This window comes from Ostrea edulis, chromosome 8, assembly GCF_947568905.1.
Source record: "Ostrea edulis chromosome 8, xbOstEdul1.1, whole genome shotgun sequence".
In the NCBI taxonomy this organism is placed as follows: domain Eukaryota; kingdom Metazoa; phylum Mollusca; class Bivalvia; order Ostreida; family Ostreidae; genus Ostrea; species Ostrea edulis.
In genome coordinates this window covers 30,472,327-30,487,666 of record NC_079171.1, presented here as the reverse complement: position 1 = coordinate 30,487,666, position 15,340 = coordinate 30,472,327, and the positions used below count along the sequence as shown (strand labels likewise).

The 15,340-nt window shown below is 34.8% G+C and overlaps 1 protein-coding gene and 1 non-coding gene across 2 annotated transcripts; one reads left to right on the top strand and one right to left on the bottom strand.

Moving 5' to 3' along the window:
- Positions 1-1,169: 1,169 nt before the first annotated feature.
- On the top strand, positions 1,170-10,798 carry LOC125661541 (dynactin subunit 6-like). Its single transcript, XM_048893585.2, has 8 exons — positions 1,170-1,220; positions 1,374-1,438; positions 3,837-3,942; positions 5,121-5,197; positions 5,694-5,741; positions 7,553-7,695; positions 8,615-8,734; positions 10,293-10,798. The coding sequence occupies exons 1-7, from the start codon at positions 1,207-1,209 to the stop codon at positions 8,705-8,707; spliced, it is 546 nt and encodes a 181-aa protein (XP_048749542.1). The 5' UTR covers positions 1,170-1,206; the 3' UTR covers positions 8,708-8,734; positions 10,293-10,798.
- A 1,990-nt stretch (positions 10,799-12,788) lies between these two features.
- On the bottom strand, positions 12,789-12,860 carry Trnag-ucc (transfer RNA glycine (anticodon UCC)). The gene has a single exon. It is a non-coding gene; the product is annotated as a tRNA-Gly (tRNA).
- Positions 12,861-15,340: the final 2,480 nt, after the last annotated feature.

Here is a 15,340-nt window from a genome sequence, read left to right as displayed (position 1 = left end):
TACCACGCACTTGTTTCATACATGAGTCCTCCGACACTTGTTTCATGCATGAGTCCCCCCTCCTATCAAGGAGGGGAGACTCATGTATGAAACAAGTGCCTGTGTGTGACATAAATCCTTTTGCGTGGATGAATAAATGATCCTAGCTTAAAATAAAAATACTTGCCACACGAAGATCTTTAATACTAATACTTTTTTATGACAAATGTATTGAGATCCATGTCACAAATACGTGTATAAATTCATACACATACATATACATATATACATACATTAAAGCAAGAGAGAGATAGGAAAAAAGATGAGTGGGGAGAGAAAGACTGATGGAGATAGACAGAGAGGGGTGGTGAGAGAGAGAGGGAGAGAGAGAGAGAGAGAGAGAGAGAGAGAGAGAGAGAGAGAGAGAGAGAGAGAGAGAGAGAGAGAGAGAGAGAGAGTAATATGATGTCATTTGATATAAGTATGGTAAAAACAATCATAACTATGTTGTGTTGATATAAATGAGCAAGATCAAAATATAAAGTAAAATATAGATAATGATAAGTGCCAATCAGAGTCTGTCCAAGAGAAAAAACCATGTACATGTATTCCACTGATATATAAATTCATCATATTTACAATGTTGAGTTGCAGTATACTTAAGTGTAGTTATTTGTGTTTTAAGATCAATCAGCAGTTCCAGGGTTGATAGGCTTTGTTGTTATTTAATACTTATACTAACACTCTGTAATATTAGAAAGTTTTCAACTGAAAAATGTGGGAGGAATTACACGGACAAACCTTCTACATTAAATTTCAAATAGTTTCAAAACGCCTGAAATGAATCAAAACTACATCACGATTGAAAATAACCCACGAAGAACCCACGCAATAAGTTTTGCATACCTTTAATCAAATGTTACAGGGAAATGGAAATAGTTCATAATTTATAGAAACAGAAAACCTAGAACGGACCATTACATGTACACGTGTATAACACCTCGCGCACCACAACACTTCCTGTCTAACGACTCCGGGTTTTTGTTTTTGTCATGATTTTGCCTCCATTAATTAAGACGAAATATGCATTCACGTATGGTGTATCTAAAATAACGAAGATCCTAAAACCTTTTAAAAGGGGGACCGAAAATTACCAGGGTACGAATAAAAAGAAACCGTTTAAATTATAATCGGGTTTGATATACCAAGATTATTGACAAATAAACTATGTCCAGATCAAGGTATCGTAAATCGTATATAGCAAATGATCTAATTTGAAGCCATTATGAAATGAAATTGATAGTGTGTGAAGCTAATACATTCACATTTATTCTGGGAGTAAAATCGTGTGATTGGATCGAATTTTCTCAATGTTTTACGTCCATCTTTTTTAGCATAAAGATCCAGCCTGGCGCTGTCATTTGTGAAGAAAGCGAGCTGATTGGAGATATAACAATTGGTATTGCTATCAATATAAAAATCTAAAATTCTGATCAGCGATAACCATATATATATAACCATATATATAGAATGCAGAGGTCATTGGTGTAAATGTTGGTGAACCCGCTGGACCGAGTTGGAAATTTGATCAGTATTGAGTAAAGTCGATAAATTTCACTCGATTGAGTATGAAGTCTATCGAAATAATATTTTTCATCGCTCATAAATATAAGGAGGAGGAGGGTTAGATGAATAAGGACTTAGTATCACTTGATGCATTGCATTTTACTTTCCGTGAAAATGAATGATATGGTGATTCTGGAACTAATATCAGGGTTTTTTAAGGTCTTGATTTCAAGGGTCAGGGCCTTCCCAAATTGGGAAAAATAGCTATATTTGCATGAAATGGGGGGGGGGGGAGAGGGGTTAGTTCATAGATAGAAGTAGAGAGAAAACCAAACCAGAACATTAAACATTAAAGAATGATTGGACTTCTGAATTTCAATTTGGTGAAAGCTGACCTCATTCAAATAATGAGAGGCCAAAAAATTAGGTTTACTTGACAATTTTGTAGCATGGTACATTTATGCGGGAATTATACTTCATGTAAACAAGACGAAGGAGGAGGTGATCAAGATATTTAAAGACTTCTAGAGAATAATTTTTATCGATACCGGCTACAAATTGTGTCCGGGCTGTTGCTGGTTTGTTTGTTTTGTTTTTTTTTGCGGTAGGCTTTTGATATCTGACATACAAGTACTGATAAGGGATCATCTCGTGCAGATGTGCTGGGTACCATGGATAGTGACCTTTGATCTTGATCCTTTATGTTCACAGTTTTTGAAGCTTTTATTGGTAAATACCTCAAGACGATGTGCCGCGTTCCTAGTTTGTGACCTTGTTATTCCACAGATATATTATGCATGTACATTTTGTTTTACCATACTTTAAAGATTAATAAAATCAAAGCTCAGAAGATGTTGCTGTTTATAACCTTCCTTGTTGAAAATCGAGTACGAGTGGACTCTCAAGGGCTTTGATTTTTTTAATGGGAGCAGTTCTCTGTGTCCAGAATTTTAACATTAAGTGATCGTCATCCCAAGGTACTCTATTGTTCTTTGGCCACGGCATGAAAGTTTTTATTTAAGTATTAGTGTTAAATCTAAGGCAAACTAGCATGGCACTGCACCATGCCCTTTTGGCTGGCGCCATGCCCTTTTTAATTGCACCATGCCCTTTTTCTCTATTAATTTTTTAAAAATATTTGTTGATATAAACAATTGTTCTTTATTTCACAAGGTTGATTGAAAAGTTTAAAATCAAGACAGCAGGTATTGACTTTTAAAGAGGCTCAATGATTACTCTATTACGATCATAGTATGATACAATGAAAGTGCTCCGGAACTATCTTGCCGCGACGAAAAAGTGCCCTTTTGAACATATGAAATGTGTGTCCTCTCTAGATCATAGATTTAATTAACACTAAGTATCACCCGTGACATCAAACAACAGAATTATGTCACATGTACACCCGTATCCACAGTCAACTGTATCGCATGGGTTCAAATTCACTATTGAAGAATATACTCTTTAATAGTAAATTCGAACCCAAGCGATACAATTGCCTATGTCTGCATCCTTAAAAAATTAAATTCCTCCAAAATATGAAATGGGTAATACTGTATGTTGCTTTAATTTTACACTGCTAAACTTGGAATACATGATCTGTTACGATACAATCACGATCATGGTATTGATTTCACGTTATAGAAAGTCTACTTTCAAATTTCGATTACGAAAGAATTGAAATATTTTTAATGTATTATTCACAATGGGTTTAATTTCACAGAAAAATGAGAAATTGTGAATTCAGTGAAATTAAAACTATGCATATATATATTGTGTTAATTTTCCGATGTATAGTATTTAAAAGCTAGACAAAAACCTGGTGACGTAGGACTTTAAATATCCAATCATGCAAAAAAAAAAAAGTGTCAAGAAATTACTCCTGTCTTGTGTGTGTGTTCCGTCAGAATGAATTCATTTCGAAATGAAATTAAGAGTTTTGAGTATTCATTAGTACGTCGATAGACCCTGATTGATTCTGACAACAATCTGTTTTAGGGAGTCGAACAATGATCAGGAATAAAATTAAGATTTTTGAATATTCATTAGTATGGCGTTACATACACCCTGATTGATTCTGACAACAATTTGTTCTAAGGAGTCGAACAATGATCAGGAATAAAATTAAGATTTTTGAATATTCATTAGTATGGCGTTACATACACCCTGATTGATTCTGACAACAATTTGTTCTAGGGAGTCGAACAATGATCAGGAATAAAATTAAGATTTTTGAATATTCATTATCACAGCGATATACCCTGATTGATTCTGACAACAATTTGTTTTAGGAAGTAGAACAGTGATCCATCCAAAGGCTAGGATAATCGCAGAAGATGGACCGATTATCATCGGAGAAAATAACATCATAGAAGAATTAGTTCAGATAATCAATAGGTATGTAAATATGAACAAATATTCAATAAACATATCAACATGTGGGTTTTTTTCCATTCATCCATGTGTTTTGATGCATTGTATATAAATCCTGCTTTCAGACATACACGTTTTTCTGAGTGATCCATCAATACTCATGATATCCAATAAAAATGTCTAACATCGATTCATAATCTAAAGTTGGTTGGTTGTATATTGTTTAACGTCCCTCTCGAGAATTTTTCACTCATATGGAGATGTCACCATTGCCGGTGAAGGGCTGCAAAATTTTGTCCAATCCTCGGTGCTTATGGCCTTTGAACAGGGAGGGATCTTTATTGTCTCCCACCTGCTGCAACACAGGACCTCAGTTTTTGCGGTCTCATCCAAAGGACCGTCCCCATTTAGTTGCCTCTTACGACAAGCAAGAGGTACTGAGGAATGTCATCAAAGTTAAAGGATTGAGGAGAATATTGTATTTTGCCCCCATAAACGGAGATGTAGGGGCATATAGTTTTTGGTCTGTTTGTCTGTTAGCCAAAAAATTAACCTTGACCATAACGTTTGAACCCTTGGTGTTAGGGCTTTCATATTTCACATATGTGTTCGTTGTGATAAAATCCAATTCATTGTGCATTTTCTATCCCCTTGCCAAGGCTCGGGGAGAAAGAAAAACACCCAACTTGTTGTATATAAATCATATCAAACCACAAACCATGGGAGATCCTATATTTCTCATTGTGTGTACGTTCTAATACATTAACAGTGCTGCAGTTAGGGCAAGCTCAACCACACGAAAATGGATGTATCCAGGACTTTTTTATAAAAAAAAATTTTCTTTTGCATTTTCTGCTGTAACCTTCCTTTGTTTCGGTATCATAATTAATTTATTGCATGAATGTTCAGGAAGTATGAAGATCTATCCATTCTAGAAAAATCATATTGCCCTCGGGCAATGTGATTTTCTTTGGTGAATAGATTTTCATATCTCCCCCACTATTATGCAATAAATGAACCATGGTATATTGTAATTTTTTAACCCTATTGATGTAAGTGCAAGTGAACGGATAATATAAAAAGATGCACGTTAAATTAGAATTTCAGTTTAATAGTCCATTATTCATTTGAATTCATTATACATTGAAATAATTTGTAAAGGTAATCAGATTATCAGGAACAGTTTTTTTTTTCTTTTACAGAAATCCAGAGGGGAAATCTGGCACGACCCAACAAGTGATGATCATTGGGAACAATAATGTGTTTGAAGTCGATTCATGTATCCTTGTTAATGAAAGGTTCCGGGGACTGAAGTTAAAGAACACAATGTTGTGTATGGCAGATGCAGGTCAATGTCAGTTTTATATGAGGTCAAGGTCAATTATGACAGAGCAGGTCAATGTCAGTTTTATATGAGGTCAAGGTCAGTTGTATGACTGATACAGGTCAATGTCAGTTTTATAAGGTAGATTCAGTTCAAGGTCAGTCCTCTCTGGCATCAAGGTCAATGTTATATTAGAGGTGCAGGTCAAGGTCAATTCTAAATGGGAGATGTAGGTAAAAAAAAGATTATGTTTGCAGTAATTTGACTTTGCTATGGTAAGATGTCTACCATTTCTCATATAACACAGAGTTGATGTCGAGATATGTTATTACAATGTTGTAACCATGTCTGTGTATATTGGTATGTGAACAAGTGTTAATGTACATACTACACAGATATAACATACATTATGTGTGAGTATGTAGGTTTTTTTCCCTTAACATACCTCCAGATGTGGAAGCTACAAAAATAGGGGACCATAATGTTGTAGAGGCTAAAGGTTGGTACGTTTATTTCTGTGTGATCTACTAAGCAGGATCACCGTTCATTGTCTGTCTGTCCGTCTGTGACACTCTGAAGAGACGGGACTTTGATTTTTGACATGTATATTCCTTGTTACATTTATTATATACTTTCATGTAAAATCCTCAAATCTGATTGGTGGAGAAGCATTTGAAAAACACATATTGTTTACACCCACTGAGAACAGAAAGCACATGTTTCCATGGTGATAGTATCTAGCAACAGGTAACAGTACTTGACAACATGTGATAGTATAAAACATTATCACATGCGTCAAATTTATGCGTGTACGGTTCGCCATAATTTGTTGCTGTTCTTTGATACAACTTAGCTTTGTGCTAAAGAGTTCCTATCAACTTTTATAATTTACAAAAAAAATTAAATCTTTAAATGGTTTAGTTTGCATTTATAGTAAAACATTGTAATTTGTACTTTAAATTTCAATTTCAAAATGCATCTGAATTTTTTTTTTTTAAAAATGAACTCACATGGAATATAACTTCATGTTGCTAACACCATGTAAATCAAATTTTAAAAAAAATAGATAATGATATTGCCTCCCTTTATGATATTGTACTGTGGGTTCTACATTTGATTATATTTTTTTTTCAAAATGCACCCATAGCTGTCAACAATATCATAGAATTTTTTTTTAAGATATAAAAATAATTTAAATCTATATTGATATAGAAATAAATTTATATACACATGTATATTGCATGGTTTATGACCAAAACAATGCCCAGTACAGATGTGTAAAGAAAAATATCCATATAGTGTTCAGATGGTGACACATTTGCTCGCCATTTGCCAAATTCATCCTCACTGATTTTAAGGTAATGACATCACTAATTATGTACACTGGTGGCTCAGACATAAGACTCTCAGGAATCAGAATAACTGTTGTCCATTGTGAATAAAGCCTGACCATTAAAAGATATCTAACATTATTTGCACAATCAGCTGATCGAACAAGGTGGCCAGTGACATCACTGTGACAAAAGACTCCCTAACTAATTAATGTTTTTTTTATAATTAGGGCTTTGATTTAAATTCAAATTTTGGTTAATCATTTCTAAAGTTCTGCAAACTAACTATTAGAAGTAATTTCTGTGCGCATAAGAAAGGCAAATTATGGATAATTTTGTATGATTTGGAAACTTGTGATGCATGTAAGTCCTTTATAGCAAGCTTATCAGCATTATACTTTTACCCCTTGCAGTAGGTCAGTGGTAGAGTGTTTACTTTGTAACCAGGAGGTTGTTAGTTCAAGCCCCACTCGTGCTATGACCATATCATCTTAAAACGTTAACATGGGTACTAATTGCTCCTTTGCTATCATGTAGAAGTGTTGCAGTAGGTGTTGGCATGTTAAAGAAACCTCACTGCTATGACCCTGAGAGCTAAGCATAGCTAGTAAAATCTCAATAATATATTCAGTGAAAAATTCTCGACAGGACAGAAAGCAGACAAAGTAATTATGTACTGTAAAAGTTGTTATTTACGCTGGGGGTTAAGTACGCATTTTTCTACCTCCAACGTTATGCGTGGAAAAAATATGAGATACATTTGTAACTGAATATGGTATATATTATATCAAATATTTACAACTATATGTGTGGCAGAAATTCACGAGGTTATCATGTGAACACGTAATTAGTGTAAATTTCCTCCATGTGTACAAACTGTAAACATAGAAGTAATAATATCATCAGTCATCATGTGTTGTAAAAGATGATGTTGTCTGTGTAACACGAGATAATATACTGGTGTTTCCCCCTCTTTCAGCACGGGTAGGTCGACAGGTGGAAATGACGTCCGGTTGTATCATCGGGGCAAAATGTGAAGTATCTATTTGTGAAGTGTTGTCTGAGAACTCGGTCATATACGGGTCAGATTGCCAACGTCGGATAGCAGCCGACAAACCTCCGGTAAGTTTAAGGATAAAAGTGACTCCTAGGGGTCAAGGTCATGCATACAAGTGCTAAGGTCATTAAATCTGAGGTCATAAAGGAGAATTAGCTGTCCCCTAGCTCATGTGAGGGGCTGAAATGTGCTTTTCTGATCAAGTTTGTCCATCATCTGTGATGTAAACTTTACAGATTTATGACTTCTGCTCCAGAACCACTGGGCCAAACTTGCCATAATGCATTCTTTGGTAAAGGAGAATCAAAATTGTTCAAACGAAGGGTCACATCCTTTTCAAAGGGGAGATAATCAAGAAATAATGAAATTATGGTGATGTCGTTTAAAAATCATCCTCTCAAGGACCACTGGGCCAGAAAAAACAAAACTGATGTGAAAGCTTGTTGTAGATTCTGTTTCCAGTACTCGTATCTTCTTTCTCTTGTTATATGTGTGACTGTCTTCTTTGGATAGTGTCTTTACATTGAAAATTAATCAATGAAACATGTTTAATCCACCCTCTGTCAACAGATTAACTTTTGGGTTAAACATCTACTATTTGATGATCCCTGGTTTTGATTTTAGGCACAGTCATTGACTTTCTGATTTTGTTTCTTAGGGCAGTCATTGACTTCCTGATTTTGTTTTTTAGGCAGTCATTGACTTCCTCAATTGGATATTTTTTAGGCTTTTAGGCACATTCATTAGAGATTAACTTCTTGATTTTGTTTTTAGAAACATTCATTACATATTGACATCCTGATTTTGTTTTTTAGGCAGTCATTGACTTCTTGAATTGTTTTGTTTTTTAGGCTTTTATGCACAGTCATTACAGATTGACATTCTGATTTTGTTTTTTAGGCAGTCATTGACTTCCTGCATTGTTTTTATTTAAGGCTTTTAGGCACAGTCATCAGAGATTGACTTCCTGATTTTGTTTTTTAGGCACAGTCATTACAGATTGACTTCCTGGCCAAAATCTTGCCTAATTATCATTACCTTAAGAAAGTGAAAGCTGGCACACCACAGAGGAAATAAAGAATGACAAAGTTATGTCATCACTAGGCAAGTATATGTGTAATTAGGTCATCACTAGGCAAGTATATGTGTAATCAGGTCATCGCTAAGCAAGTATATGTGTAACCAGGTCATCGTTACGCAAGTATATGTGTAATCAGGTCATCGCTAGGCAGGTATATGTGTAATATCAGGTCATCACTAGGCAAGTATATGTGACTTTACATTCGGCATGTAAAGTATAATTCTACACTTCAATGCTTTGATGTGTATATTCTAACAAGAATGTGCTTTGTCCTTTATAAGTTACCAGAGTTACTCAGGTTACACTTGGCTATCTCTGACTTTCTCTTATCATGGTAACCTAGTTGACCCTTTTCAGTATCACCATTGCCACATAAGGGGGGGGGGCTATTTTTTTTCTCTTAAATATTACTTTAGGCAAACTGAATACATTGGTATAGTGAGCATAAAGGCCTATTCTAAGGATGTAAAACTGATGTATCCTGGGTAAGGGTTCAGCCCTAGGGCAGGGTTGACTAGGAAGCATAGTTAACATGTATAAACCTTGAAAAATACATATATATATGGGGGTCTGTTTTAGAAATATTTAAAATTCTACTTTATTTCTAAACACATAGAGAAAAAAATGGAGGCATAGTTATAATTCAAAATCCTTACAAATGAAGGTTTTATTTCACGTAAGGTGAAGGCTTGTGGAAGTCATGTTCATATTAAATTTTCCCTTGTCTGTTAGTGTTGTTGTTCATGTGATCACTTTGGGGTCAAGATGGGGGTCACAAGAGGGGTTCTCAGTTTTATACAGGAGTATACAAGAAAACTCATAACAATTTCTCACATATGTAACTAAGGATATCAATTTTCAATTCCCTTTATATTTGGGTGAAAATAGAAATTTCATTTCGTAGTTGAAAAATCAGTAGCTGAAGTGAGTGATGTGGACTATGGGCCTATTGTTTATGGTATACAATAATTAATCATTCTATTCTCCTTTGTCTGTCCAGCATCTGTCTGTAATGGATAAACAGAAGAAGCTCATACTTGGCACAAATGTTGCTTATGACCTTTCTTTTTGTCTTAGCACTAAACCAAGGTCATTTGTTCAAGGTCAACAGTAAAAAGTGGTAGAAATAATGGGACCCGCCTCTGTCTGATGGAGAGATATTAGATGTACAAAGTCTCTGAACAGGAAGCAGGTTTTCATCAAATTTGACCTATTTGTCCAGGACATTTATGAAGAAATGATTGCTCACATTTTATACCTTATCCACGGAAAAATAAGGAAATAAAACCCAGATAAACCCCCAGTTCTCAAGAGCTTTGAAAACACAATCTCTGCCCCAATGAAGATGTAACATATTTATCTCAATTTTTGTTTTGTTACGCGATACTCAGATGACCATTAAGATCCCCCCCCCCCCCCCCCCCCCCCCCGACCTCTTTTTGTAACGTGTTACTTCACCCGAACAAACAGCCAGATAGCTTAAACTTTTCTGTATCCGTGGGCATCTTGTCCCTTGTGATGTTATCATACAGCTTTATATAATGTTTTCACATCAATAAATTGGACTTTTTTCCTTTTCAGTGCAATATTTTCTTTCATCTAACATTTGGATACTGGGTATTTTGGAGGGGTGGTCTACAGCCAATCCTCTGTCCAGCGAATGCCCAGTTCATTGTGCTGCATCCTGCCAATTTATTTCACGCAGAATGGACTATTCACAGTACCAATGTTATGGAGTACATTTTAGTCTGAGTGTCGGAAGACCCGCATCAGTCAAGTTATTTCCTCTTCTTGTGTTTTCACCATGAAACTGCTCCATTTTTCGTCAACAACTTGTCTCGATTTATTTTGCGTGGGACAGATGTTGTATATTGAATTTCCTTTCATATCTGGACCCAACAGTCAGAATTGTGAACGACTTTTAAAACTTTCTTTCTGGAGAAAGTGTTGAACAATTTACCTTGCATGATATAAAGCACCCATCATGTTGAGGATAATGTACATTGCTTTTAAGCAGAGTAGGCTTATTTTTTGTTAAATTGCAGGCATGCAATTCCAGTCTGTATAATAAAGATGAGATACATTAACATGTAGAAGTGTAAATTATGATGATGAGTATCACTAATGCAGCTACAGTTTCGTTTCAGAAATAAGTTTCCATTTTTGATATCCATGAGGATATGAACTTGTGGCGTTTCATACTTTTGTGAAGTGCGTTAGTGCTTCACGAACAGTATGCCTATGTCAAATGTTGCAGTTCTTACCCTATTGTGTTTTTAAAATAGAAATTTATTTGTTCTATTTACAATCTGCTTTTATTTTTGTCAGAATTCCCAGCTGTTAAAATAGACATATTTATCAACTTTCATACATGCATTATTCACAACTTAAACACATTTACAAGGAAATGGCTATCATCACATTTAATTATATATATATATATCATTATGTAAACATATCGTAGGCAAAAAACATTGGAAATGTAATGATAAGGATCTAAATAGCTATCACAAACTGAGAGTACTATTATTTTTCGATAGCAAGAAAGATAACTCTTTCCCTTATTTTCAAACTACAAATCAATTTAAGAGTTATCCTCCTTGAGAGTGTGAAAATCTCTACAATAAACATTATACTGATATTGGACATTCTGCATTATATTTAATATGACACTGAATATCTCATTGCAACTAGTTCAAGTTGCACTTTTGATAAAAATAAAAACGGTAAATTCAGTATGTATTTCATGTAATCATTATACCTATTTTATGGAGGAACAAGACTCACAAGATAACATTTCTTGATAGTTTGTTGGTTTATTTGAACGCTTGCCTTGTTTTTATTGTAAGATAAATTTGAGAATATTTCATTTGTATTTGATCGTGAAGTGGCACAAGCAGTCTCTTGTGTACCGTTGCTTTTGTGTATCTTAATGTTCTCCCCGATAAAAAAAAAAAAATAATTACTATTTTTGATAAAGATATCATTGTAGGTGAATGTAAAGAAAAAGATATATTCTCATATCCTATAATTGAGCTGACCTGTATGAAGATAAAAAAGAGGCTTTTTGTCCATGGGATACAAAGGAAGAACTATACCATATAAGTAGAATATTTAGTGCATTTTGATTTGATTTTGGCATTGTTGGCGAGAGTGATGAGGTCTCTAGAATTGAATATAATTTACAATCTATTACATTTCGGAGGCAATAGTTGCCTTTCCTGGAGTCATAAAGTCGCTAAAATGAGATCTAGCCAAATTTTATGGAAAAATCATTAAATTTGTGTCTTGCTAAACATTTCACAGTAGGTTGTGCCTGGTGCCTAATCCCATTCACTTTTAATATTTGTGAATAGATATTGTGTGAGTGAATAAGATGAGATGAAAAGTCCTTTAGAAAAGTAAAGGTGTTTACAAAACTCATTGACTGGGTTCTTGGACAACAGCAGACTTGTTTGACCACCAAAAAAATCTTTTGGCCTCCGCTAGCAGCATTAGACAACAGATTTTTTGGTTATAAAGACTACTAATCCTTGAATTCAGTAAAAAAAAAAATGAAAACTGACAGTTGTGTAGTAGATAGGGCTATGCAGACCATTGATATTGGCCTAGATTTTCTTCTCTCCTATACAACAGTTGAAACAGGAACAACTTGGATTACTTTTAAGTCCCACAGAAGGAATTATTCTAAATTGTAAAGGGACACACCCAGTGCTAGTTAGACATATGTACTAGCCTCTGTCTGTACAGTCTTTTGATTTTAAGGAGGAATAGTACTTTCTATTGAAACATGAATGAAATTATAAATATCAGCAAAACTTGTGTGTTCCTTTTAAATTTGATTGCCTAACTGGTTATTATGTCGACTGCCGATTTGTTTTATTTTTATTTTATTTTTTCAAATTAGTTTCTTCAAAAACTGCAATTTTAAAACTAGTTGAATTTGAAAGGTTTCAATTAAAAAAAAAAAATCATTGTACAGCGCTTTCGTTTTCCATGAATATCAGATTTCTTAGGTGTGGTAATCAATGTGTAGATATTGCCACGTTAAAGTATTGAACAAGAAAAAAAAAATCTTGCGTCGGCCGGGAATTGAACCCGGATCGACTGCTTGGAAGGCAACCATGCTGACCATTACACCACCGACGCGATGGATTAGAGAAGGTAAATTTAGTATAAATTCATTAGATTTATTAATTGATAATACTTGGGCATAAATAATATATCAGTATTGGGCCTAATTTGTTTTAATAGGCTAATGAAGATTCAACAGGAAATGCCAAATATGAATTGAAAACAGTCCACACGTGGCATAGAAAAAGCGAGTTATCTTTCCTAGTCCATATGTATGCACATGAGGAATGCAACTCTGGGTAGAGATTGATGAGGAATGTTCAATCGGAACTCCTCGAATGTCTCGAGAATCAATGTCGAGTGCGCGAGACATTCGAGGAGTTCCGATTGGAGGAATGTTACGTAGATCTACTGTACAAAGGCGATAAACTTTAGACTGTCAGAGCTGAACAAGCTGCATTTTATGCATTACCTTGGGTCCGACATCGCAACCTTAATTCGGAGAATTCCCAAAACTTTAGATTTTGTTTCATTCCATATTAATCCATTTAATATTTCTACTGCATTCCTTCCAGGAGCGGATCCAGAATTTTTTTCCGGGGGGGGGGGGGGGGGGGTCGAACCTTTTCACAAAATCGAACCCGTGATATAACTAATTTTTCTTATAAATCGTTATATTGTAAAAAAAAAAAAAAAATTATCTTTGCAAATTCCAGGGGAGGGACCCCCCCCCCCCCCTTCTAGATCCGCGCATGCCAACTACAAGTTTACAATCCATATTGCTTGGCTTTTAGAGTATTTAATTAACCGAAAGTCCTGACATTTCTCTTTTAAAAAAAAAAAGCGTTTTCAAGTAAGTTTTCAGCGTCATCTAAGAAAAGAGAAATTTTTTTATATCACCTGCTTGCGAGATGAGATGCATTATATTTCCACTTCTTATACCATTGATTTTATTATTAGGCCTACCCCTTAACTTTAATGTTAGTATTTCTGCGCACAATAGAAACAAATGGGGAGAAATAGGGTCCCCCTGTCTACAGCCACACCTATTTTTAAACCATCTAGATATATTCCCACCCTGATTTATTGTTCTTTTGATATCGTTAAGAAATATTTTAATCCAGTTGATGATATATTCACAAAAGTTAAATAGTTTCATAACACGAATTAGATAATCCCATGCCACAGTATCTAAAACTTTTTCAAAGTCTATAAGTAGAATTTGACCTGAGTTTTTTTTCTTGAGTAGACAATGTAGTTCATCATATCATAAATCAATCTAGTGTTTTCCGTAATATTTCTGCCTGGTATAAATCTTGTTTGATCTCCAAATATTAATTTTGGTAGAATATCGATTTTCTATACATCCTGATCCTATTTTATAGACAGAATTTGATAAAGTTATTGATATCCAGTTTGTTTTAAATACAAAAGATCTTGCAGGGAGGGGGGGGGGTCACACTTAAGAGTAGGCCCCTCCCCCAAGTTAGTTTTCCATATGACTCGATACTCGGGACCCCTGTATCGTATGGTATATAACGGAAGAATTAGTTGGATAGTACAGGGGGCATTGGCTGTCAATATGTCACCAAAAATTGAATTCAATTTAAATTGCTCTATATTATATATTTCAGTAGTAACATTGGTATATCAAACACTTTTTAACCTCAAACCAGGCACATGGATATGTGATTTTGGTAATTAGATAATTATTGTCTTTCAAGCCTATAATTCTTCCTTACAATTTCTTTACCGGGGTACTCTAAAATCTGTTATCTAACGTAGTTCTTATTACGTTTCTCTTGTTTATGTACAAAATAAATGTTTTTATTAGTCATCAATATATATTTTTATGCGATTGAGAGAAAAAAAGTTGTCATTACTTTCACAGCTAATGTCCCTTTAAGAAAAGAAATCGAACCAATGTATGCAATAGCGCTAGCATTGTACGAATCAATGAATCTATAAAAAAAAATTCATTTCAATTTATTATACAGGGTAGGACCTTCATTGTTTTTTCCATGTTGATATACCAAGCACACACACCCCCTAACCACGATGTTCGTAAAACTTTTTACACAGAATCGAACATTGAGTCGCAAAGCTAGATATCTTAACGTTCTTCCTGCGGCCGTCCATCTCTCTATTACTATTCTAAAAATAACGAATTTCATTTGCATTAAGTATTAAGTACAATGCGAGTACACGAAGATATTTGCATACATATCGGAACATGTGCTGCTATTTTTAAAGAAAAGAATTATTCCTAAAAATAAGAAGGAACATGCCTACATATGACACCGCTTCCCCCTATACAATCCAGAGTATGATAGAGATGGCTGACTGGCTAGCGAGTGAGAGAGAGAGAGGGGAGAGAGAGAATGGATGGATGATAGAGAGAGAATGGATGGATGATAGAGAGAGAGAATGGATTGATGGATGATAGAGAGAGAGAATGGATTGATGGATGAGAGAGAGCGAGAGAGAGAATGGATGGATGATAAAGAGAGAGAATGGATGGATGAGAGAGAGAATGGATGGATGGATGATAGAGA